General features: G+C 43.4%; 1 protein-coding gene across 2 annotated transcripts in view; it reads right to left on the bottom strand.

The window, feature by feature from the left end:
- JAKMIP3 (Janus kinase and microtubule interacting protein 3) overlaps positions 1–26,540 on the bottom strand; it is a 261,757-nt gene that overhangs the window by 111,663 nt on the left and 123,554 nt on the right. For both annotated transcript variants that reach the window (XM_077455553.1, XM_077455552.1), the window contains 7 exons: positions 25,252–25,398; positions 24,736–24,873; positions 20,419–20,454; positions 14,649–14,708; positions 3,198–3,323; positions 595–723; positions 289–372 (listed from right to left, as the gene is read on the bottom strand). In XM_077455553.1, the coding sequence (XP_077311679.1) occupies positions 289–372; positions 595–723; positions 3,198–3,323; positions 14,649–14,708; positions 20,419–20,454; positions 24,736–24,873; positions 25,252–25,398 (720 nt within the window). The remainder of the gene's footprint in view (positions 1–288; positions 373–594; positions 724–3,197; positions 3,324–14,648; positions 14,709–20,418; positions 20,455–24,735; positions 24,874–25,251; positions 25,399–26,540) is intronic.

Raw genomic sequence — 26,540 nt, 5'->3', positions numbered from 1 at the left:
TATATGTGAACACGGCTTGAATGTCCAGTCAGCAGGCTATGGGTATAGAGAGAAAACCACTGTATTGCCTAACTGTTGTAACTGGTGTAATCTATCTGCCATGCTATCTGACAGAGCTGTATAAATCTAAGGGCAGGATGTACAGAAATGCAAACCCCTTGGTTGGTAAAACACCTTTGTCATACTTCTGTATATAAGTGGAGTGGATAATAGTTAACAGTTAATAGTTAATATTTAAATACAATTTTCTTCCCATCCATTCATAGAAACCTCATAAACGCATCTCACCTGGCCCTGTTCAGAAATGGCTTTCTCAAGATCTTCTATTCTTGTTTGGTAATGATGAATGTCAGATTGCAGTTGCTCTCGAGTCTGTAAGAATAACAAATTTCCACTTTCAGATGATTTGTACTAATTCAGCATTAATACAGATATCAGTTATTTACACTTCTATTAGTTCATAACCACAAAACATATACAACATGAACCAATAAAGGATTGAGGGGTTTAAGAGGTTATCTCTGCAAAGAAAATGGCTTGTGAATAACGGAAACGTAAAGGAAAAGGGGAGAAAGAAATTAAACAAATAAGCACCTTGACTTCTCGCTCTGCATCCAGGGTTCCACCCACTTGTTCCTGCAGAAGGGCATATGCCCGCTGTAAGGCCTGGTACTCCATAGTTAGCTGGCGGAACCTCAGCTCTGTATCTTCTTTGGCCATGCCCTGTGTAGAGAATATTCTAAGCTGAACTCCAGGAAAACTAAAAGACCAAAGCGGTTTTATTTACCTGATCGTTCAATCCATGCAGCCAGATGGGTACCTGCAGCGTCTTCTCCTCTGATCTCATCAAGACCTGCAAAGCCCTGCATTGGATGTGAGGATGCTGAGGGGGGATCCATTGAGGCGTGTAGGGGAGCACCGTCTGGCGGGTGTGTTGTAGGTTTTGTGATTTTGCAGACTTACATAAACACATTTGTTGTTGGAGTACATTAGTTTTCTTGTGGGAACATCTCTTAGACAAATGCCATTGGAACTATATTTGCATATGACTAGTTCACTGTCTTATAATACAATGGGGAAATAGAGATTAATGTTTCATATTTGGACAATGTACACATTTTTAGGTAATGCCATTGTTTTGGGGGAGCTTTTTCAAACATTGGACCCAAAGCTATGTCAATAAGGATTAACAATAACTTGACCTTTTGACATATTTGACCCATGGCATGTGGAATACTACATTTAGAGTTTGGACTTAGAATATGCTTTTCTCACAGAGACTGATGTAGAAAGAAAGACATAGAAAGGTATACACCCATGTGGGAATGGCTACCAAGACTTTCTAAATACATGAACGCAAGTTGAAAGAGGAGACTCCACAAAAATAAGGAATGTCTCTGCCAGAGTGGACTCCACAAGGCGAAGAAAAACTCTGCTCCAGGTGAAACACTATAATCTACACTACAAGAGATAAATAGCAAGAACTTACTTTCTTGCAATCACTTAAGATGCCTGGAGTCCTGTTTGCTATGGAAATTGTAGGCCAGCTATAACTCAAGCCAAGTAATTTTTTAGTGTATCCCTTTGCACATACAGACCATTGTCAAAACTCATTAGCTAGGCCGGATAGTTTGTGTAGGTGTGTTGTATGCATGTTTGTGACACACTGTATGTACTTCAATATTTTTCTACAACTGTAAGTAGTTTTTACAGTATATGCAACATTCTTGTTTTTTTAGTAAAGGTCCATTAATATACTACAAGGGGAGCAAAGGAACGAGTAAGTACAAGTGCATTTCCCATCCCCTAGACAGAAATGAGCAGTTAAAGAGGAAGTAAAGTCTTCTTTTTTAATTGTACCTACAGATAAGCCTATAATAAGGCTTAGCTGTAGATACTGTAAATATCTCCTAAACTTGCACTGTTTAGGAGATATTTACTATATACGCCACCAAGTAAGTAATCGGCGCATGCGCTCTAAAGGAACGGCCGTAGGTGCTGTTTTTTCAGAGATCTGTGCCATGACTGGCGGCTTCCGCATGCATGACGTCATTGCGGCTCTGGTCACTCACAGCGCCGGAGCCCACAAACCCGTAAGAAACACCATGAAAGATGTCAGCCATCTCAGCGGTATACGGGCGCCACTGCAGGGCTTCATTCTAAGGTAAGTATTTCATAATGAGCAAGTATGGGATTCCTTTGTCTTATGCCCTGTACACACGGTCGGACTTTCCGATGACAAAATCCGTCTGATTTTTTTCCACCGGATTTTGGCCCAAACTTCTCTAGCATACACATGGCCACACAAAGTTGTTGGAAAATGTGATCGTTCTGAACGTGGTGATGTACAACAACACGTACTACGGGACTATAAATGGGCCAGTAGTCAATAGCTTTCGTCTCGTAATTTATTCTGAGCATGTGTGGCACTTTGTCCGTCGGAATTGTCTACACACGATCGGAATTTAAACGATAGGATTCTGTTTTCGGAAAATTTTAGATCTAGCTCTCAAACTTTGTGTGTCGGAAATACCGATGGGAAAAGTCCGATGGAGCCCATACACGATCGGATTTTGCGTCAACATGATCCGATCGCACATTTTCCGTTGGAAAGTCTGACCGTGTGTACGGGGCAATAGAGGGTGTTTTTTTTTTTGGTTTGGTTCTTTTCTTGGGTTTACAACCTCTTTAACCCTTGCAGTGTGGACACAGTCCCCTGCAAAAGAGGACTTTTAATTTTACTGGGGTTGGGCTTTAAGCCTATCAAATACAATTCTATTCTTACTTTTTATTTACTGTGTAGTTTATGGCTTCATAGGCATTGCAGGAAACAGGATACACAACAATGACTATAGTGGATTTTTTGGAGAGGAGGTTAGGTATGTGTTGGAGAATGACCACTTTAATTTTATATATGTTCTTTTTCTATCCCTGAACTTATATAATTTCATACACTCTATAGCGGTATTAAAATTATTGTCAGTATATAATTATGCTACTTCAGTCCCTTGAAGGACAAGTACTGGCATCTACAAATTGACATGAATATTAATGCCCAGCTTCAAATCAATTCATCACTAACAAACAAAGCTGTTCATTTTACTGGACTCTTTTTAACAGATTACAAATAGATAGCACCATGTTAGATGTGCAGGAGCCATTTTGTATAGCTGGATTATTGAATGAAGATGTGTCACCTCTTCAACATCTTCATCTGGCGTGCAGGGGGTACGGTCTGTTCGATCGGTCTGGTAGGATATTGAAGAGCCATCAGAATCCAGCGAGGCCTCTTCATCATAACCAAAGAATGTTTCCACAACTGGCTGATAAAGAAAAAATAAAAATGAAAAGAACATTAGTACATGTCATTTAAATGTGAACTCCAATCAAGCAGCTAAATATCCAATGGAGATATCTAGATATGTAACCTGTTACACTTGCCAAATGATTTTTTTAATTCTGACTAGCTGGCAGACAGATCCTGGGCCTCTTGGTAGACTACATAGCAATTACCAGCACAGTGTGGTCCAGGACACTCCTTGGCATGTTATGGGACAATGAAGGAGCAATAGTATTCTGATGAGATCATCTCCCTGCTCTTCTCCCTTTACAAATGCTGAATGTGTGGCTGATTGCACTGTGCAGACCAAGAGTGCTTTGATTGGCTTAGAGTGCAGAGACTCCCTCTTCCACTTTAAGGAATAACCCTACTTTTGTTGAGAAAAAAATCCCTTCTGGGTAATCTTTGCACATTGCAGGGATTTTAAAGAGGAAATATACCCTGATGGGTTTTACTACCTCTCTTTTCACCTGCGAAGTAAAAGCATACTAGCCCATTAGGTTGCACTTACCTGCAAACGAAGCATACCACGATGTCCCTGCTGTCTCCGCTGGTGGCCGCATCCATCTTCACCTCTCTTCCTTCTGTGGACTCCAGCTTTGTGACTGGCTGGAGTTGCATGTCACCATTCCCGCGCCTGCGCATGGGAGCCGCTGCTCATGACAGGGGCCCTTTAGAAATGGCACGATCATGCCCATTCTTTTGTGCGCAGGCGCCGATGACGTCGGCGCAAGTGTATATGGTAATAATCTCCTAAACCATGCAGGTTAAGTATATATCTCCAGTACCTACAAGTAAGCTTTATTATAGGCTTACTGTGGGTAAATGTGGTGTAACTAGATTTACGACCACTTTAACAAACTTTGTTCATGCACTGAAGAAATAGCAGCCGTTTCGTCTTGGATAGAGTGGAGAGGGATTAGAACACCTGTCAGTTCTTATTGCTGTCTGTGTCCATGTTAGGGAGATTCACCCTCTCTATTTGTCATGTTTACCTTTGAAAGTGAAAGTAAACAAAAATCCCAAATTTTGGGGGGACACTAGGCATGGGCCGAACAGAACCACCAGAAATTTTGAAAACAGCAAAAGTTCGGACCTGAATAACGAACCCCATTAAAGTCAATGGGACCCGAATGTCAAAAATCAAAGCTGCCCGTTTTGAAGGCTTATGTGCAAGTAATTGGGCATACAATGGTTATAGGGGTCCGGGACCTGTCTTGGGGGACATGTATCAATAAAAAAAGTTTGTGAAAAACGTAATTTTTAAATGAGCATTGATTTTTTTAATTTTCAAGTAAAATAATAAAAATTTAAAAAATTTCTTCCAATATAGCCCCTGAGGGGTCCTCTAATGCCCCGTACACACGAGCGGACTTTTCAACATCCAAAGTCCGTCAGACCAAGTCCGTCAGACTATCCGATCGTGTGTGGGCTGCAACGGACTTTAGCTTCGCAAAAGTCTGACGGACTTTAGAAATGAAGCATGCTTCAAATTTTCCCGACGGAACTCCGCCGGACCCGGTCCCCTTTGAAAACTCCGCTCGTGTGTATGCTACTCCGACGGACTAAAACCGACGCTAGGGCAGCTATTGGCTACTGGCTATGAACTTCCTTATTCGAGTCGGGTCGTACGTCATCACGTTCGAATCCGTCGGAGTTTAGTGTGATCATGTGTGGCCAAGTCCGTTCGGCCGAAAAGTCTGTCAGAACTCCGTCGGAACTCCGTCGGAACTCCTTTGGAAGTCTGTCGGACATAAGTCCTCTCGTGTGTACGGGGCATTAAGCCCCGTACACACGAGCGGACTTTTCGACATCCAAACTCCGACGGACTGAGTCCGTCAGACTATCCGATCGTGTGTGGGCTGCAACGGACTTTTGATTCGCCAAAGTCTGACGGACTTTAGAAATGAAGCATGCTTCAAATTTTCCCGACGGAACTCCGCCGGACCCGGTCCCCGTCGAAAAATCCGCTCGTGTGTGTGCTACTCCGACGGACTAAAACCGACGCTAGGGCAGCTATTGGCTACTGTCTATGAACTTCCTACGTCGAATCCAGTCGTACGTCATCACGTTCGACTCCGTCGGAGTTTGGTGTGATGGTGTGTGGTCAAGTCCGTTCGGTCGAAAAGTCCGCCAGAACTCCGTCGGAACTCCGTCTGAACTCCGGCGGAACTCCTTTGGAGGTCTGTCAGACTTAATCCCTCTCGTGTGTACGGGGCTTTAGTCTACCTGTAAAGTGTCAGATCTGTACGATGTCTAGAATCTGCTGCAGCAATAATTGCATTAATAAAGCAAAAAAAAAACATTTTCCCTGCAAGCTGCCTTTATTTTGCTCAGCAAAAGCTGGGGAGCCAGAATATATGATGAGGCCACAATGTAGTGCAAGGGGAACAATATGAGAGATTTTTTGGATACATTCTGGTGTCACTATGACTTTTTAGTCAAAGGGACACCAAAGTTTAATTTTTTGGATAGAAGTAACGGGGCGTAAAAATTATTTTTTGGGTGTTAATTGTGCCCATGAAACCTATACCAAAAACATTCTTCCAGATGAAATGATTGAACACCCTCAAAGCTAGGCAGCTTCGAAGCCCTGCAGAGATTCAACATCCCAAAAAGACTTAATCAGTGACATCAGCATCAGGGGTCTCATAGCTGGTAATCCAGGACTGATTCATTTTTATAAAAGTCAAATGGTCCACGGAGTCTGTGGACAGACGCGTTCTATGATCAGTAACAAAACCTCCTGCAGCACTGAATGCCCGTTCTGAAAGCACGCTGGATGCAGGGCAGCCCAACAACTCAATAGCATACTAGGCAAGTTCTGGCCAGTGGTCTTATGACCCAGTAAGTCAGTGGATTATCAGCTGGAAAGCTCTCCATCTCTGTTTTGGCCCCGAGGTAATCGTCCACCACATGATGCAGACACTGCTGATGGGATGTGGAAGCTGATAGCCCTGGTGCGGCAACGACTCAAAAAATTCCGAAATTCCTCACTTAGTGTAGTATTTTTCAGAAAATTCATGAATTTATTAAAAATACAAACTACTCACAAACATGAAGGAGACAATTGCACATAAACAGAACGCCGAGCGGTCCACTCGTGCGTGCTACATCTCTTCCGTTCGGATACCGGAAGTGACGTAGCACGCACGAGTGGACCGCTTGGCGTTCTGTTTATGTGCAATTGTCTCCTGCATGTTTGAGAGTAGTTTGTATTTTTTATAAATTTGTTTATTTTGTGAAAAATACTATACTATGGATCGCTCCCTATTTGTTCTCTGAGTATCCTCCTCTAGTCATTGTGGACGTTGTGGGCTGTTATTAGAGGAACTGGACGGTGGTCTGTGTGTCTCCTCCCTTTCATCCATCTTAGGAGTTACCATTCATGCTGTTTGCCTTACAGCTGTAAGGTAATTGTGTAATCATTAGTTGGTGAACATTTGGATGTTTTTTGTGGCACTGGGTTTGGCACGGATGAATCACTTTCAGCAATCCATCAAGAACTGTTTATTGTTTTTCATATAAAATTATTTTGCACTGGATATGACACTGTTGTTTCCTTCATAATTATTGGGATATATACCACGATATATATATTTCACATTATATTTATAGTAGCAATTTATTTATTCATGTTGTGCACTTTATATTTATCCTTTTTTTTGCAGGCTTGCACTTTATAAATATATATTGTTTATATGTATTTATATGTTTACATATATCGTTAGAGGTATTATGTAATTTTTATCACTATTCTTTGATAAGAGGTTAGATGCGATTATTTTCCTAAAAACTTTTTATTATATTTTCTTTTGGTAAAAGCGCAGCACCATTTATACTTATTATCTATGCACTTTTGGTTTGGCTCATACGGTGTGTGCAGCATTTGCTTTATTTAATTACTTTGGTTATTAGCGCAGGAGCCACAATTTACCATATTTTATACTGGCTGTGTATGACTGCCTGAAATGGCTACAGACTCTTCTGGCCAGCTTTAGCACATCTTGCAACCATAGGTACATATTTAGGAAACGCTGCATCACCAAATTGAGCCAGGCATGGCACATGTGTCAACTTTCCCTGTCTAAGGGCGGACAGGAGTAGCTATTATTGCACATCACCATTCCTGGCTCCAGCTGGCGTGGTGTGTACCACCTCTGGGCCTGTCCCTGTAGAGCTGCAAGAATCTCTGCTCTGGTGTGGTTCCTGTCCCCTAAACACACCAGCTGAAGCACTGAATGGCACCTTTCATGTAATAGCTCTTTGAACGCTTAGGGGGTACCTGATGTTCATAGGACAATTCTGCAGAGGAGGGCATGGAGGTGGTGGAGGAGGAGGAGGTGAGGGTAGAGCTCACAGGTCTGGCTTCATCACCACCAGCTGTATGGAGACATGGGGGCACAACAAGCGAGCCCTGTCCTGCATCCTTTCGAGTTGCAAGCAGTGTTACCCAGTGTGCTGTGAACTAAATATATCGCCCCTGTGCAAGCTTGCTGGACCATGTGTCAGCAGTAAGGTGGATTTTACAGCTGACTGCCTTTCCCAACAATGCCAGAACATTCCCTTCCACGTGATGGTAGAGAGATGGAACGGCCTTACATGAAAAGTCGTAGCGACTGGGAACCTGCCATTGTAGTACAGCACATTGTTAAAATTCACGGAAGGGGGCAGAATCCACCAGGCTGAAGGGCAGAAGTTTGAGATCCAACAGCTTTGACAAGCTTGCATTTAGACTGTGGGCATGTGGGTGGCAGGGACTGTATTTTTTATTTCCACTGCAGCAGATGGGGAAGAGAAATTTGCCGGCTACAGTCTACAACTGGTGGTGTGCTGCTGGCAGATGTGCTGCTAGGACCTGTGACACCCTGTGCTATACCATCATCCCTGTCAGTGGAGGCTGCTGAGAAGTAATGACTCAGTATAGCAGGGGCAGATTGAAGAGGGTAAGGAGGAGGAGGGACAGATTTGTGCCCCTTTTGTGTGGCTTTTAGGTGCTCTTGCCAACAGGATGAGTGGTTGGATGTTAAAAGCCTTGTTAAGCATGTGGTAACCAAATGGCTGGTGTTTTTGCCACATTTGATGTGCCCGAGACACAGTTTGCAGATAGCAACAGTGCAATCTGCTGCAGATGTGCTGAAAAAGGCCCAGACAGCTGAGCTTTGGGGAGTGGGCCGGGAGATAACAGCTGCAGAATGTGATGGTATAGGATGGCTGCTCTCTATTCTTTCTTGATGTCGGCCTCCTTGGGGTTGTGCCACCACACCTTCAGTTTCCTCTTCTGCTCTATCTGGCACCCAAGTTGCATCAGGGACCTCATCATCATCATCACCTCCGTCTCCTCCATCATCATCATTATCACTGGAGACAAATTGGCAATACTCTGTGGCTGGGGGAACATGAATGGCAATTTGTCTACCAGTGTTCTCCCCTCTCTCTAAGCTCATGTTCCTGTCATTCTCAACCTCAGAACCAACATCTGAATCCAGTAATGGCTGGGCATCATCAAGGGGCAAGTGGCTGACGCTGTGTTCAAATAACTTAGCTGACTCCTCCGTGGCTGATGTTGGGGCTATGGCAGGAATAGATGTGGACAAGGAGGCAGGTTTATCCACTCTGGCAACTGCAGGGGACTGCACACTTGTCTCTGCTTGCGTGACAGAGAATGAGGAGGATGAGGAAGGTTTAGTAAGCCAGTCCACCGCCTCCTCTGCATACTGCGGCATGGGTAAACTCACTAAACAGAGGAAAGGATGCCCTGCCTGAGAACTGACCACCCCATCCACCTTTGCCTGTGGACACATTTGTTGCTGGCCTCCTTACAGTGCCAAGGGAACATCTTCCTCTCCTTGTTGTCCTCCCAGACATTATTGGGAGGGGGTGGTGCTTTTAAGCAAATGTAAAGAAGAAGTGCAAATCTGTACCTAGATGCATTTTAATCAATGTAAAGTGGTGTTTGGTGCAATTTAATTTGAGTACTCACACTACATAGACACACTCCCCTGATACACTATAATATACTGCAAAATAGTGCACCAAACATACAGTAACGCACAAAACGATATGGTGTTAAACTGGAAGTAATGCACACAAAACTATATGGCATTAAACTGCCAGTAATGCACACAGAACTATATGGCGTTAAACTGGCAGTAACACACACAGAACTATATGGCGTTAAACTGGCAGTAATGCACACAGAATTATATGGCGTTGAACTGGCAGCAACACACATAGAACTATATGGTGTTAAACTGGCAGTAATGCACACAGAACTATATGGCGTTGAACTGGCAGTAACACACACAGAACTATATAGCGTTAAACTGGCAGTAATGCACACAGAACTATATGGTGTTCAACTTGCAGCAATGCACACAGAAGTAATAGGCGTTAAACTAGCAGTAACGCACACAGAAGTTAATGGCGTTAAACTTACAGTAATGCACAAAACTATATGGCGTTAAACTGGCAGTAATGCACAAAACTATAAGGTGTTAAACTGGCAGTAATGCACACAGAACTATATGGTGCTAAACTGGCAGTAATGCACACAGAATTATATGGCATTGAACTGGCAGCAACACACATAGAACTATATGGTGTTAAACTGGCAGTAATGCACACAGAACTATATGGCGTTGAACTGGCAGTAACACACACAGAACTATATGGCGTTAAACTGGCAGTAATGCACACAGAACTATATGGTGTTCAACTTGCAGCAATGCACACAGAAGTAATAGGCGTTAAACTAGCAGTAACGCACACAGAAGTAAATGGCGTTAAACTTACAGTAACGCACAAAACTATATGGCGTTAAACTGGCAGTAATGCACAAAACTATAAGGTGTTAAACTGGCAGTAATGCACACAGAACTATATGGTGCTAAACTGGCAGTAATGCACAAAAAACTATATGGCATTAAACTGGCCGTAACACACACAGAAGTAAATGGCGTTAAACTGGCAGTAACACACAAAAAATTATATGGCGTTAAACTGGCAGTAACGCACACAGAACTATATGGCATTAAACTGGCAGTAACGCACACAAAACTATATGGCGTTAAACTGGCAGTAACACACACAAAACTATATGCTGTTAAACTGGCAGTAACATACACAAAACTATATGGCGTTAAACTGGCAGTAATGCACACAGAACTATATGGCATTAAACTTGCAGTTATGCACACCACACTATATGCCGTTAAACTGGCAGTAATGCACACAGAAGTAAATGGCGTTAAACTGGCCATAACGCAACCAAATAGACGCTGTTCAACCGTCACTACACTGACGCTATCTTAACTGTCCCTACTCTAGCTATACACTAATGTCAAGTTTACTGACACGGTCTCAATACACTACAGTGAAACTGTCTGAGCTGTCCTTACTCTAGCTGCACACTATGCAAAGCTGAATGATGGTCCTCCTCACTACACTCACACTATCCCTAGACTGACAGTAAACTAATATTCTACATTGACGATTGAAGCAAAATAGCACAGTATAGCACACTAACTAACTAATAGCATTGAACAGCCCTGTTCTATCTCTCTCCACGCCAAAATCACACTGAAAATGACTGCCATTGAAAGAATATTTTTATACTGTGGGAATGGGCCATGATTGGATAAAGTCACAGTGTCCAATCATGACTCTGACAGTGCTCTGTGCCCTGATTGGCTGAAGCTTTAACTGTTTAGGGCTTGCAATGCAATGTTCAGCGCCACAATGTTTTCGCTGAACAGTTGTTCAGGGGGGGGGCGAACAAACAGTCAAACGGCCTGTTTGTTCGGATGTTCGCCAAATGTCCGAACAACAAAAGTTCAGCCCGAACGTATGCTCGGGCCAAATCGTTTGCCCGTCCCTAGTGAACACCAGAACAGGAATAGAGTGGAAATCATCCATGGGGCACTAGTCCTGGTGGCACGCTGGGATTCCCTCACTTCCTGTTTTGGCTATGAGACAGGAAGTGAAGAGATATTGCCCCAAAGGGACACAGATGGCAAAAAAATCTGACAGGGTTTATACCCATCCCTTAAGCCGCGTACACACGGGCGGACTGTCTGGCCTACTTAGTCCGCCGAAACACATTTCAGCGGACAGTCCGCTCGTGTGTGGGCTTCAGCGGACTTTTTCAGCGTGCAGTCTGGCGGACTAAGTATTTCGGAATGTTGGAAATACTGTCCGCTGGACTCGCATTTCGGCGGACAATCCGCCCGTGTGTGTGCCAGTCCGCCGTACTTTTGAAATGAGCGGACTTTTCCCGCCCGGAGAAAAGTCCACTCATTTCGAGCGGGTATCCAGGTAAGCAGGGCCCGCGACGGAGACGTCGCTGGCCCCGCCGCCTGGTATGGACTTAAAGGGGAACCCCAACGCCGAAAAAAATCGGCGTGGGGGTCCCCCCCAAGTCCACAACAGACCCTTGTCCGAGCACGCTACCCGGCCGGCCAGGAAAGGGGGGCGAGCGAGCGCCCCCCCTCCTGAGCCGTACCAGACCGCGTGCCCTCAACATGGGGGGGTGCCTTGGGGAAGGGGGGGCCGCGCGGCCCCCCACCCCAAAGCACCTTGTCCCCATGTTGATGAGGACAAGGGCCTCTTCCCGACAACCCTGGCCGTTGGTTGTCGGGGTCTGCGGGCGGGGGGCTTATCGGAATCCGGGAGCCCCCTTTAATAAGGGGGCCCCCGGATACCGGCCCCCCACCCTATGTGAATGAGTATGGGGTACAATGTACCCCTACCCATTCACCTGTGAAAAAAAGTACAAAAAAAACACAACACAGGGTTAAAATATTTTATTGCACAGCTCCGGGGGTCTTCCGTCTTCGAGGGTCTTCTCGCCAGACTCCTCCGCTATCTTCTTGTAGCTCTTTTGCTAGCGGAGGAGTCCGGCTTTCTTCCTCGCCGCCGGCCTCTTCTCCCGACTTCGGGGGTCTTGTCCCCCTCTTCGGTTCTTCTGCCGGGCCACCGCGCCTTCTTATAGCTCTTTTACAGGCGGTGGCCCGGTCTTCTGTCGCCGCCGCCTTCCGTTCTTCTTCTTCTTCTTCTCCAGGAGATGTTGCTTTAACGATCTCTCCGGCCGGAATGCCAGGGACGCGCTCCGCTGCCACTTATATAGGGACAATGGGGCGGTGTCACATGGCTTTATGTCACATGGGTTGGTCACATGGGTTGATGTCACATGGGGACTATGACATCATAAGGGGCGGGGTCACCATGTGACCAACCCATGTGACATAAAGCCATGTGACACCGCCCCATTGTCCCTATATAAGTGGCAGCGGAGCGCGTCCCTGGCATTCCGGCCGGAGAGAGCGTCGAGGCAACATCTCCTGGAGAAGAAGAAGAAGAAGAACGGAAGGCGGCGGCGACGGCGGCGACAGAAGACTGGGCCACCGCCTGTAAAAGAGCTATAAGAAGGCGCGGTGGCCCGGCAGAAGAACCGAAGAGGGGGACAAGACCCCCGAAGTCGGGAGAAGAGGCCGGCGGCGAGGAAGAAAGCCGGACTCCTCCGCTAGCAAAAGAGCTACAAGAAGATAGCGGAGAAGTCCGGCGAGAAGACCCCCGAAGACGGAAGACCCCCGGAGCTGTGCAATAAAGTATTTTATCTCGTGTGTTGTGTTTTTTTTGGACTTTTATTTTCCAGGTGAATGGGTAGGGGTACATTGTACCCCATACTCATTCACATAGGGTGGGGGGCCGGTATCCGGGGGCCCCCTTATTAAAGGGGGCTCCCGGATTCCGATAAGCCTCCCGCCCGCAGACCCCGACAACCAACGGCCAGGGTTGTCGGGAAGAGGCCCTTGTCCTCATTAACATGGGGACAAGGTGCTTTGGGGTGGGGGGGCCGTGCGGCCCCCCTTCCCCAAGGCACCCCCCCATGTTGAGGGCACGCGGCCTGGTACGGCTCAGGAGGGGGGGTGCTCGCTCGCCCCCCTTTCCTGGCCGGCCGGGTAGCGTACTCGGACAAGGGTCTGTTGTGGACTTGGGGGGGATCCCCACGCCGATTTTTTTCATCGTTGGGGTTCCCCTTTAAGTCCATACCAGGCGGCGGGGTCAGCGACGTCTCCTTCGCGGGCCCCGCCTACCTAGAGACGCGCTCGAAATGAGCGGACTTTCCTCCGCGTGTGTGGGCGAGTCCGTTCATTTCTAAAGTAGGGCGGATAGTATGGCGGACTTAGTCCGCCGTATTAGTCCGCTCAAAAAGTGCCGTGTGTGGGCAAGTCCGTTCATTGGAAAGTATGACGGACTGTCCGTCGGATTGTCTGACGGACTAAGTTGGCCAGACAGTGCGCCACGTGTGTACGCGGCTTTACTCTATCCAAAATAAAAAAAGTTTTGCCTTTAGCAACAATTTAAATCAGATATATAAGTACACAGTAAATATTGTGCACATAGAAAAAGCCTTGTGCCTTAAAAGCATTGTACACTTTCAAATGCTTTTGTTGTTTTAACTATGTATTAGTGTACTTATATTCCATGTGTTATTTGTTTACCTTACCTTGTATTGGTTGGTTTACATGTTATGGCTGCAGTTTGTAGTGTAATGGCTGACCTTGGTATTCATGCATAGCTTGTCCCTATTTGCTAAAGGACAGGTAACTTTTTGTTCCAGTTTACACAGTGTCCAGTCCATGCCTTATCATTTTCTCTGTAATGCATCATAAACATGGGGCTGCTAATGTGATGAAAGATTGCAAGGTGGTCTCTCTGTTAATTGCTCTGTCTGTGTCAGATCTAATTTCTATTTAGCTCTCACCCACAGTGAACTAAATTAAGAGACCCAGAGATTGTGGGATATGTAGTTTCTTCACAGGAATTGTCAGTTCTCAGACTACAGACAGAGGCCATTTATTAACCTGTGCAGTGATAGGCCTAATTTTCTTTTTTTTTGTTAATTATTTTTGTCCAAATGTTCATAATAAAGTTACAAACATTAAAACAGAGTCAACAGTCAGCACTACAATACACAGAAACTGTGCATACAGGCCAACAAATGATGAAACTGTACGATCAATGCACATCTGATGCAGTTGAAAGACCACAAGGTGCATGTAGGAAAGTTTATAATGCATTAAACTTTAAATGGCAAACAGCAATTATATAACAAGATGATGGATGTAATATATAAGTGACATTTGTGCAGAAAGCTAATAAAGCCCTATGGAGGAACAAATTGCTATATTTGTGCTTCACTGGATCTGCTAATCAGGAACAGCAGTTACCAAGACAGGAAGATTTGTTTTCTATGATTAGTCCTGACCATAAAACTCTGAATAAAAATGGAAAATGCTTTTACCTTAGGGAGTTTTGTCATCTTTTTCCGCTGCTTCCGTAATCTTAAAAGCTTTTCTCGGTCCTGCACATATAAATTAATTGCACAGTGAAGAGAAATTTTCCAGTTTGCATCTGGCATAAGAAAGTTAAAATACGAGCCATGATGAATGACTTCCAAACATAATGCATGAAAAAAAAAAATGGATAGCAGCCTTAGATTGAGTATGCCAGTTTAATAACTTTTTGGTTTTACACAGTGCCTAGTCTCCAGTATAATTAGACAGACAATGGAGGTGATGTAAATCTCCCTTTGCTTAGGAAAGGGCTGGGAGCCTGGGAACATCTTGTATGCTGTGTGCATACTAGGGCAATGTCACTTTAAAACTGTCATTGACGCAGCATCTGACATGCTGTTCAATAGGACCAAGCACAAGGATGCCAAAACCAAATTCCTCTCAGGAAGTTACCAAGGAAAACTCCTGTTCTCTATGGAAAGTCAGTGAATCTATGACTTGCCCATGGCTCAATGCCCATTCTCCATCAAAGAGGGGAAGCTGGAAGCTCATTTTTCTGCATCTTGCTGCTAATACTGTTAAGGAAACATCGCAAATATTGGCAAGCCAACTCATTATTGTATTAGGTCTTATCAAATATATTTCATGCACATTTGTGGTAGGACCATAGCTCCTTGCCCAACAATCCAGCACACCTTCTCTCCTTGTCTGAGTGAAAAAATCTTCCATCATACTTAATGTGATTGTAGCCGTATTAGTGCAATTGTGACAGAGAAAATTGAGTACTGTCCGTGATACTTTTTTTATTTGCACTAACATACAATTTTTCAGGACAAGATTTCAGGGTATGTCCCCTTCTTCAAGGTCCAAGCAGTACTCTGAGTACTGCTTGGACCTTGAAGAAGGGGACATACCCTAAAAGCTTGTCCTGAAAAATTGTATGTTAGTGCAAATAAAAAAAGTATCATGGACAGTACTCAATTTTCTCTGAGTAAAAAAAGAAAGACTAGTGTGGGAGATGAGAACACTAGACCTGCACATCCTTAGACTCTGGGATAGTTTTGGCCAGGACACAAGATAACAAGGGTGAGGCCTGGTGCACTTCATTCTTGCTTAGATGTAAACCAAAAACCTGCGCAGGTAGATTGCATCTCTAGTATCTAGAGATCTAGTAGATCTAAAGCTGGTCATACACTTAGCAAATTTTAGCTGGTTCCTAATGAAATTTTGTAAGTAGGTGCCTGTGGCAGCACCACTCCCTCCGACATTCTTTGCTTAAAAATCAAAGGAGCCGGGTAGAAAATGATTGGCCAAACAGATGCAAGCACTTTTGGGGTATTTTGACAGCTGGCAGTTCTGTTAAAGAGGATCTGTGGCCACTCCCCCTGATGACGTCTGTGGGCCAATGAGAGTGACATCATCCGGGACCTGGAAGCCGATGCGCAACATGAGGAAAGTGTTTGGGGGCTTATGTACAGTTATAACATACTGCTTGTTTACCGCATTTGTCATGTGAGTAGTTTTAATCTTTTGTAATAAATCAGCTTTTACGAACTACTACACTATGAGTCCTTTACAATTACTTTTGATCTAGATGGATTACTTGTGAGTTACTACTTGGAGAGCTGCTTCTCAGAGATCTGATGATCCCCTTGTCTTGTCACATGGAATATACATAAAGCTTGTTGGAACATCCATTATAGGTTGTCAAACATTCTGGTAAGGTGCATCTATTCACTAGAACATGTGTTTTTGGTGGAGGTGTCTCATTTTCACTCCCTTCGTTTGAAATAAAAAAACTTTTTTTGGAATATTCACTAATAATCTGCTGGGAATTTCCTAATAGGATTTTTTGTGTGGATTCATCACATATTTGAAATACATATATACTTTATTCACAAATTTTTAGATTTCTGCCTGTTTTTTCCATTTTTTTTTCCTTGGATGGTCATATTTTCCTTATATTTGAATATTGTTTGTATACATTGTTTACACTTGTTTTTTTGAGGGTTTTATCAAGGTTTATGTAGGATTTTGTGTCAAGATCTATAAGTGTTGGCAGCTAATTTTTTCACTTCTTACACATCTGAGCACAGCGTTTCCTCCATAAACAAAGGGGAATCTGTCGCAATTTAATTTACAGTTGTAACCAGAGTGTAGCCATCAAAGCACATAATCCAGTGTTTGGATTTAAAATGAACCTGTGGACAGGATATGAACATTCAATTATTTACACGTACCAAAGAAGCAGTAGATGAGTATTACAGCAAGCCCTTATTGACCTCTGTAGCTGCAGATATTTTGGCACAATTAGTCTTCAAAATTCACAGCGCCCTAACCCTAAACCTTTAGACTATGCTTGGCCTAATAAATAATTTTAAATACCTCAAGGTTTGCTAATAAGTGCTATGTGAGCGAGATGTGTCATCTTCAGGTGTGCAGAGAAATCACAAAAAATTAAGCAGCTCTTCTAGGGGAAGTACCAGTTGTTGCTCTATTATAACTGAAATGGCATGTTTAATCCCAAACTCTATATAATTTATAAATAGGTTAAAAAGTAAGGGTCTGAATGCTGAACCTTGGGGTTTACTACTAATAACCTTAGACCATTCAGTGTATGAATCATTAATTACTATCAAGATCAATAATACAACCATCAGTGCCTCCCCTCATGTCAGGGTGCTAGGTGTAATCCTGGACTCTGAACTGTCCTTTCAGCACCAAACCCAATCACTGTCCAAATCTTGCAGACTTCACTTCCGTAACTCAACCAAAATATACCCTTTTTAACCGTTGAAACCACTAAGCAACTTATTCACTCCCTCGTTATCTCTCGCCTTGACTATTGTAACTATGTCCTCATTGGCCTACTTCTCCGCAGGCTATCCCCACTTTAGTGTATCATGAGTGCCGCTGCCAGACTCATCCCCCTTACCAACCGTTCAGTGTCTGCCAATCCCTCCACTGGCTTCCAGTTGCCCAATGAATTTAAAAACACTAACAATAACAAACAAAGCCATTTACAACTCTGCCCCGAGCTTGTCTCCAAATATCACCCAAGCCCTCCTCTCCACTCCTCTCAAGACCTCCTGCTCTCTAGCTCCCTTGTCTCCTCCTCCCATGCTCGCCTCCACGACTTCTGCAGAGCCTCTCCCATTCTCTGGAACTCCCTACCTCAATCTGTCCGGGTTATCTCTTACTCTGTACACTTTTAGGTGATCCCTGAAAACTCATCTCTTCAAGGAAGCCTATCCTGCCCTCAGCTAATAACTGAATTTTCTATTTCTCCCATCAGTCATTCCTCACAGATATTACCTTTTGTTCCACCAGCCCCTCCCTATTAGATTGTAAGTTTGCAGGAGCAGGACCCTCCTAACTCTTTTTTGTATTGTATTGTTGCTGTATTTTCTCCCTTTGTATTGTAAATTCTGTGTAATAATAATAATACTCTCTGAATACGGTCTTTCAGACAATTTCCTATCCATTTACAAACTGAATTGTGTAAGCCTGTAGACTTTACCTTACAATACACATTAGCCGTGTGTGGGGAACTGTGTCAAACGCTTTTGCTAAATCCAAGTATACGATATCCATGTCTAAGTTTTTGCTTACTTTCTCATAGAAAGAATATTTGACAACTTCGGTCTGACTATTGCTTACACCAACCCAGTGGTTAGAAACAGTGGCTTTAACACAGCTCAACTTATTGAGATCACATTGGTGTAAGCCATCTTTTGGACCATAACAATTCTGAGCCTTTGTGGATCATTGGGGGCACATCTATCTGATAACAGTTCAGTTCCCCCTGTTCACCAGTCCCAGAGATCGTGTTCTGTTTAATTTAGGGACTAGAAGACTGCCAATTACAACTGTGAGAGGAAGATGGTGAGCTGAGCTGCTGAGAGACTGACTTAAAGCTTAATGCAATATTATTATATATAAGAATTTTGTGGGTCCCCCTCCAGGTGGGAAGGGTAAATATTTGTTTAGTTTGGAGGGGAAGAAGTAGAGGAATACTTACCTTATCTCTCACTATCCTGTGCTCTCCTCCACTCCTGAGATATGGGCGTGCCCTCAACATCATTATGTAAAATGCAGCACAGCTTGTACAGCATTGTACGTGATGATGTTGCCAAGGTTGCACCTACATGACTGGTGAAGAGTATGGCTTTGTGGGACCTGTCATTCAGTGGAGAGGAAGCCTGTGGTAGCAAGAAAAAAAAATATTTCTGTAGATTCCTTACCTTGGGCGTCCGAAAGGGATCAGGGATCGGCACTTACATTCAGAATCAGCACCAACAATACACGTGTGTCCCATTATTAAAAGGTGGGCACCTTCATTCCGGGACAATACAGTGTCCCAGAATGAAAAAGAGGACACAAGACACCCTACTAACTGATTTCCAGAAGTTTGTCACTGGTTCCCAGGGCCATCCCGCCTCAGTGCATCTAGTGCTGTACTCTGCACTGCGTCCTGAGACTGTCTCACTCTCTCCACCCACCTCCTCCTTCTCCGGCCATGGAGCCCAGTGACCTGCAGGCAGCAGGGCAGGGAGGGGCTGATCTTCTTCAGTCACCACCCACCTCCTTCTCTGGTGCCCACGGCCCTCACCCACTGACCGGTGGCAGCGATTAGACTGGCTCAGAGATCCATCCAATTCCAGCGGCAGTTCCCGACTTCTCCTCCATCCCACGGCCCACCCGACTGTTGTTGAGGGACCCTGGACCACCACCACACCGGGATATCATTATTTGAAGGTGATGAAATAGAATAAGCTGGATAACTGAAACAGAAGGTGACACAAGTCTGGGCTGGGCACTGTGACTGGGGGACAGGACAGTAATAATTGAAGCTGACAAGTGAAGTGGGACTGGAGGCCTCAGTCTCTGACCATCTCCTGTACCATGTCCACAGTCTCTGACCATCTCCTGTACCATGTCTGCAGTCTCTGACCATCTCCTGTACCATGTCTGCAGTCTCTGACTGTCTCCTGTACTATGTCTGCAGTCTCTCACTGTCTCCTGTACCATGTCCGCAGTCTCTGACCATCTCCTGTACTATGTCCGCAGTCTCTGACCGTCTCCTGTTTTATGTATGCAAACTCTGACCATCTCCTGTAGTATGTCCGCAGTCTCTGATCCTCTCCTGTAATAATTGAAGCTGACAAGTGAAGTGGGACTGGAGGCCTCAGTCTCTGACCATCTCCTGTACCATGTCTGCAGTCTCTGACCATCTCCTGTACCATATACACAGTCCCTGACCGTCTCCTGTACCATGTCTGCAGTCTCTGACCATCTCCTGTACCATGTACACAGTCTCTGACCGTTTCCTGTACCATGTCCGCAGTCTCTGACCATCTCCTGTACCCTGTCAGCAGTCTCTGACCATCTCCTGTACTATGTCTGAAGTCTCTGACCGTGATAATGTGATAATGACATTGTCGAAAAGGAGCAGAGCATGAATGACATTAAAACGATGTCCCCCCTGAAAAAAGTATTGCGAACGCCCATGTTCCTTACCCCTAAACTAAATAAGCATTTTATGCTTATTACACGGGGCAGGGAAAAAAAATGCTTATCTTTCATTTCTAAATTATCTAGCTTTAAATACCTTCAATACTGCTACAGTGAACTTTGAAAATGAATTACTCCATAGTGCCTTCAGCTACAGAAGTCAGAACAAGAACCACCCCCCTCCCAAAACAACTGTAAGGTTATTTTAAAAGTTTAGATGATGCAATGATAATAAGGATGTTTTGCGTCATTAATAATACTTACAATGACACTCTTCACGTATCCTGCGGTTTCCAGTGTCTAGAAAGAGAATATAAATCTGATAAAACCAAAATGAAATAACTGTATCTATAAACATCAATTGGTTTCCATGCACAGTGTATAAGCACATTTTACTGTGTAGATGAGAACGCTAATACTCATCCACTGACTCTTTCTGGTTACCTGAGTAAATCAGCTAAATTCTTCTGATACCTTTAAAGAACAGCTAAGAACATTGAGGCATTGGTAGGGATATATATTTTAATTCCGGGAACCTATAATGGACCAAGGATTAAAGGTTACTCTGTGGCTGCGGGTCTGGTAAGGCTGCCCATAAAAAAATTAGTAAATGCACGCGATCCAGTTATAATTGGTAAAGTTTACGATCATTTGGAAAAACAATACCAAACAGGCACGTGGAAGCATGGGAAGTACTTATTACTGCTTTTAGAGAGATGTATTAAAGGTTTAAGTCAGTTCCATTTTCTATATCATTAAATGGAAAAACACTTTCATACCATGCAGCAAGCATATGAGGATTGCCCAAGTCTGATGGTCATAGTTAGTTTGGCATTGTAATGCTCTCTCTGATGCTCATCTCACCAGAAGCAAAACATATTGCCAACATACCATTTATATAGAAGCATTTATGGACAGTGTCTATAGACAGAGTATTGCATCCACATCCCTGATAAATAGCAAATAGAAAAAGTTTAAAAGGGATCCGATAAGAACCTGTCCCTTAAAGAGGAAGTAAACTCTCACATTCTGATGCTTCTTTTCATTTAGTCCATTATAATAAGTCATTATCAGACTATAGCCACTGTAATCCAGCCCAAATCGCACATTACTTACTGTTTAAAGAAACTTAAAAAAACTTGTTTCCAGGGGTTAGGCAGCACCATCTTAAGTATTGTTTTCTGAGTCCACAGTGGAGTGTATTTCCGCCCTTACATTGAGCACTTCCTGTACTGTCAACAAAGCCTCCTTCTCAATCCAACGGTTCTATGGCAACCCTGCTTCCCTGTTCATAGCTTACTTGTTTATTTCATAGTATTTACTTGTGCCGATGTCTAATGTTTCCCTTTGTCAGACTTATCAGCTTCAGCTGATAAGACTGCAGTAATGGCCAAGTTTAGACTGTATGTCATGTCACATGGTCACATAGTGTGTAGGAGGAAGCTCTGAGTGATTAGCAGAGTTCAGTGTTGTGCCATAGGAAGTCGAGTAAACAGATAGATAAGCACATAGCGAGTGTGCCGTTAATCAGAGGAGAGCTGGGCATGCTCAGTGACTTCATTCTACAGAACAACAAGGATTACAACAATACTAAGCAAGTAAGGAGATATCTACAAGCAGTGTTCATTAGGGTTTTTATGCTGATTTACATGGGACAAAGTTGTGGGGGAGGGTTTACAACCACTTTAATGGTGATTGGGACTCTTAGATGCATATGTCTATCATGATGTAAGCACAACCATAGAGGATATTTGAAAAATGTATTTATTACAAAAAATATACAGGTTAAAACAATGTTGGTCATGGAACAAATGACCAAAGTTAATACTCATTTTGAGAAGATTGAACAAATGCTAGGGTGTACTGAGCAGCTGAGTTTTACAGTTAGAATTACTGATTCTTCAGGGCTGTTTCCCATGCATCTGTATAGTTCAAGTTACAAAGAACATTTAACATTGACATCGATCTCCTAGATGGTCTCGTGGATGTTGAACCATGTGTTCGCACACATGGTTCAACATCCACGAGACCATGTAGGCGACTCCGACATCGCCTTTTTGTCATGGAATTGTGCTCGTTCTCCTCGATGCTGTGATAGGATCAATCTCAAACTATTTGGGTGAGCACTATATCTATTGTTACACTATTTGTAAAATAGTTGTTTGTTGATACTAATGTTAAATGTTCTTTGTAACTTGAACTATACAGATGCATGGGAAATGGCCCTGAAGAAGCAGTAACTCTAACTGTGAAACGCGTCGGCTGCTCAGTACACCCTAGCATTTTTTCAATCTTCTCAAAATGAGTATTAATTTTGGTCATTTTTTCCATGACCAACATTGTTTTAACCTGTATATTTTTTGTAATAAATACATTTTTCAAATATCCTCTATGGTTGTGCTTACCTCATGACATACATGTGCATCATTTATAAATTCCCAATCACTGTTAAGGGACAAGTTCTTATCTGATCTCTTTTAAACTTTTTCTATTTACTATCAACATACCATTGGAAAGAAGGACCAAATACTTGCAGTAGCCTATATTTCCTAGCTATTGTTCTATAAGATCGATACCATTTTTCCCTCTAAAACTATTTCAAGTCTGTTAGAGAATACTTGAGACACTAGTCCAAAAGTGCTTTGTAAGAACACTGGCTTCATAGTTACCTCAATGTTCTTATCAGCATTATCTGCTGCTCCATCCATCACATGTAGCCCCATATCACACTAGGGAATCTTTCTTCTGTGATTTGAAACGAACTAAAAAACGTGTGAAAGAAAAAAGGCGCCTCTAAGTGCAGAATTAAAACTTTCAATATCCCCAAACAAGATTAAAAACAGAATCAAGGATAAGAAGAGGCATAACATGGATGTATGAAGCAGGTGATCTGGCATCAGGAGGTCTCAGTGTATCATCACAGCTTTCCAGGGGTAATGATATGCAGCAGCAGAAGGTCCCAGGATGACCAGCAGGTGAACACCCCAGGCTCTGGAAACACTGGTGAAGCAATTGCGCTGTCTGAGTCAGCCTGGAGCATGAATCCTGGAAATGGCGTCAGCGGTAAGGGAAGACAACCAGCATGGACCACAAACAGGAAATACGTCATCAAAATGGGACGCATTTTGGAACTACTCAGTAGTTCCGAAACGCGTCCCATTTTGATGACATATTTCCTGTTTGTGGTCCATGCTGGTTGTCGTCCCTTCCCACTGACGTAATTTCCGGGATTCATGCTCCACGCTGACTCAGACAGTGCGATTGCTTCACCAGTGTTTCCAGAGCCTGGGGTGTTCACCTGCTGGTCATCCTGGAACCTTCTGCTCCTGCATATCGTTACCCCTGGAAAGCTGTGATGATACACTGGGACCTCCTGATGCCTGATCACCTGCTTCATACATCCATGTTATGCCTCCTCTTATCCTTGATTCTGTTTTTAATCTTGTTTGGGGATATTAAAAGTTTTAATTCTGCACTTAGAGGTGCCTTTTTTCTTTCATCTGTTTTCTATTAGAGATTGCTCCCCTCTTTGAGTGCAGCCCTAAGTGTTTGAAGAACACTTCATCCATCCAATAAAGACACTATCTGCCTGGTCCTGACATTCTGAGCGCCCTTGACATACGTTTTATATAACTAAAAAACTTCACCAGGCAGCTACAAATCGTTGTTGTGGTAGGACTTGTCTCATGCACTCTTCAAAAGTGACATCTATACCTGCTTTTTCCGGGCGCCCTCCTCCATTTGTAAAAGCTGAACAATCGCTCTATGAATGGAGGATGAGAAGATGAATGAAAGGTCCATCTCTATTCATAAAAGCGATATTACAGAATTTATGAACGGAATAGGGGGGAGGAAAGAGCCGGCGTCGTCAGCAATTTCGACAAGTGAATGTGAATTGTCCAGCCTCTTGTTTTAACCCCTGCAGCTCTGGGACATCACAGTTGCAAGGGTATGTGATAGAGCAAAAGAAAGAAGATTTTAGTAAACATAGCAGCCACCAGCACAAGGGACATTGCTCATTCATTGTGAGTACTGTCCCTTGTACTGATTTAAAAAAAAAACATTTTTCAGTTAAACTTAGGCTTAAAAGTTTTCCAGGAAACGTAAATGCTAAGGAAAGCAATTTTGAAGTTGTTCCATGTTCACTTGACTGATATGGCTCTTAGAAGTCAGTGTCTCATAATTAAAGAGAACCTACGTTTGTTCCTGAAGGGCAAAGCAACAGCTCCAATGCTGGCACCATCAGCAGCACCCATACTCACCTGTTCCTTAGCTTTCCTGCTGCTCCTTTTAGCTGCCATGAATTAATAGGAAAAGCCCTGTTCAAGCTTCATGTCATGATTCGGGGATTACACAACTCTCCTGGTGAAACTTTGGATGCCTGAGTATCCAATCACCAAACAACTTCGCTGTCTGGGAGTGAGTCACATGCTCCCCTATACCCAGAAGTACCAGACATTTTTTTCTTTGCACCCAGAGGTTGAATGGAGAGATGGTGTACATAAAAGGCACAGGTGTGAATGGTGCCTTAGGTTATCTATTAGTCATGCATATAAGTGAGTGAAATGAAACATGTCTTACTTTAGAGAGTTCATCAATAAATATCTGTTGTTCATTGATCTGCAGTCTCAGAAAATCGATCTCCCTCTCTTCTCGACTTTGGTCTAGGTCATTCAGAGAACTTGGTCTTCTTATATCTCTCCCACCAACTTTTTGCCTCTATAACGATACATTTAGAAAATTTTCAACGAAAAATATTTTAAAAGTTGCAATCTATATTTATAATATTTCCACTATTGGAATTCAACTATGCTTAAAGGTTGATGGTGCTTAAAAAAGTATCTTAGCCATAAAGAAATATGGAGGATGCCACTACAAATCTCTTTCAAATAATTCTAGTTGCCTGGCTTTCTCTGGAGTGAATAATTCAGGCAGACCCGAAACAAACATGCAAGAAATTAAAATTAGAGAAACATCGGACTTCCTATCTAAACTTCTTCTATTCCAAAAAAGGAAGCCAAAGCATTGGCATTAGGAGTTAGAATTCCAAGTAGGGGCAGCCATGACAGATGCTGATAGTATTGAAACAGCTCTCACCATTTCTATGTTCTCCTGGGTTAGAAACTTTAACTTGTTTTCCATACGCCGTAGGGAATGGGACATTTCTTCATTCTTGCGACTGAGCCGCTTGTTTTTGTCTAGAATAGGCTTATACTGACTTTCTGCTTCTCTCAGACGTTTTAACTGCAACACAAGAACACATCATTATCCCACCAATACAATGTACACAATATACACAGGTCATTAAAATGATCAAAAATAACTATATAAAAACACTATAAAACAATTCACAACCCAGGTATGCACCAGTTCTTGGTACCATGGATATCCTCCACATTGACATAGATTGTGTTTAACCTAGAAATCTATAAATTAGACTGACACTCCAAACTGAAGATTTGCTACGTTACCTGCTGTGAACATCTATAAATGGTAATTGTGTACCTGGAAAAGAGTATCTGATAGTATTTCCTGTGTCTTGATCATAGTAGCTGTATATGTGAAGTATTAAACCATCTATAGCCACGGAAGACTCTGAAAGAGAGGGGCTGTATGTGGCAGACCAATAAAGGGCATAGCCACTGATAAAACCATCAACCATCAAAAGTTACAGGTGTGTCAGTGTCACACCAGTGTCATCAATGAAGCAACGCAGGAGGATCACAACTGTTCAGCGGCTCCTCCAGGGTTAGCTCCACACATCATGGACACATCTAAAGCCAGCAATACATGGATCAAAATTCATCCGGTTCCTGCTGAACCGGCCAAATTTCGATCCATGTATGGGCAGACCCAAGTCAATCCACCAATCGACTTGGGTACAATCAGCCTATCGGATTTTTCTACATACAATTACTGCCAGCGCTTATAACTGCTAGCAGTAATCGTTGTATTATGCCGGAAGGATAGACTTCCCCCTCCCTGCCAGCAGAATACAATAGTGCTGTGGGAGGCATTCCCGTTTCAACACTAACTGTGATTTTGTTTGCTTCCAGCCGTGGTGAAAGGAAAGAAAATCGATTCATCTATGGCCTGCCTTAGGTATTGCTGCCTCTGACTGCTAGTCTTACAAGATTTGGAGGGAGATTTGGCAATGTCGTTACTGTGCTGTTCACGATTTTCCTTGCTAGAGAGGAAGCTATACCTGAGGACATGCAGTGCAAGTATCCCCCTGCTTCTGATTTACTCAGTCTGTGCTTTCCACACCTTTCCTACTGCTTCTTGAATGTTTCCTCACCAGTAATCAGAAAAGCCGCTCTCTACCCAGATAGTAAGTATAACTTGCCATCAATTTGTGGCAATGTTGAATTGTAAGTCTGTTAACT

This window comes from Lithobates pipiens, unplaced genomic scaffold (genome assembly GCF_037356315.1).
Source record: "Lithobates pipiens isolate NorthernLeopardFrog02 unplaced genomic scaffold, aLitPip1_a1.2 Scaffold_25, whole genome shotgun sequence".
Lineage (NCBI taxonomy): Eukaryota > Metazoa > Chordata > Amphibia > Anura > Ranidae > Lithobates > Lithobates pipiens.
This window is presented reverse-complemented; position numbering and strand designations above follow the sequence as displayed.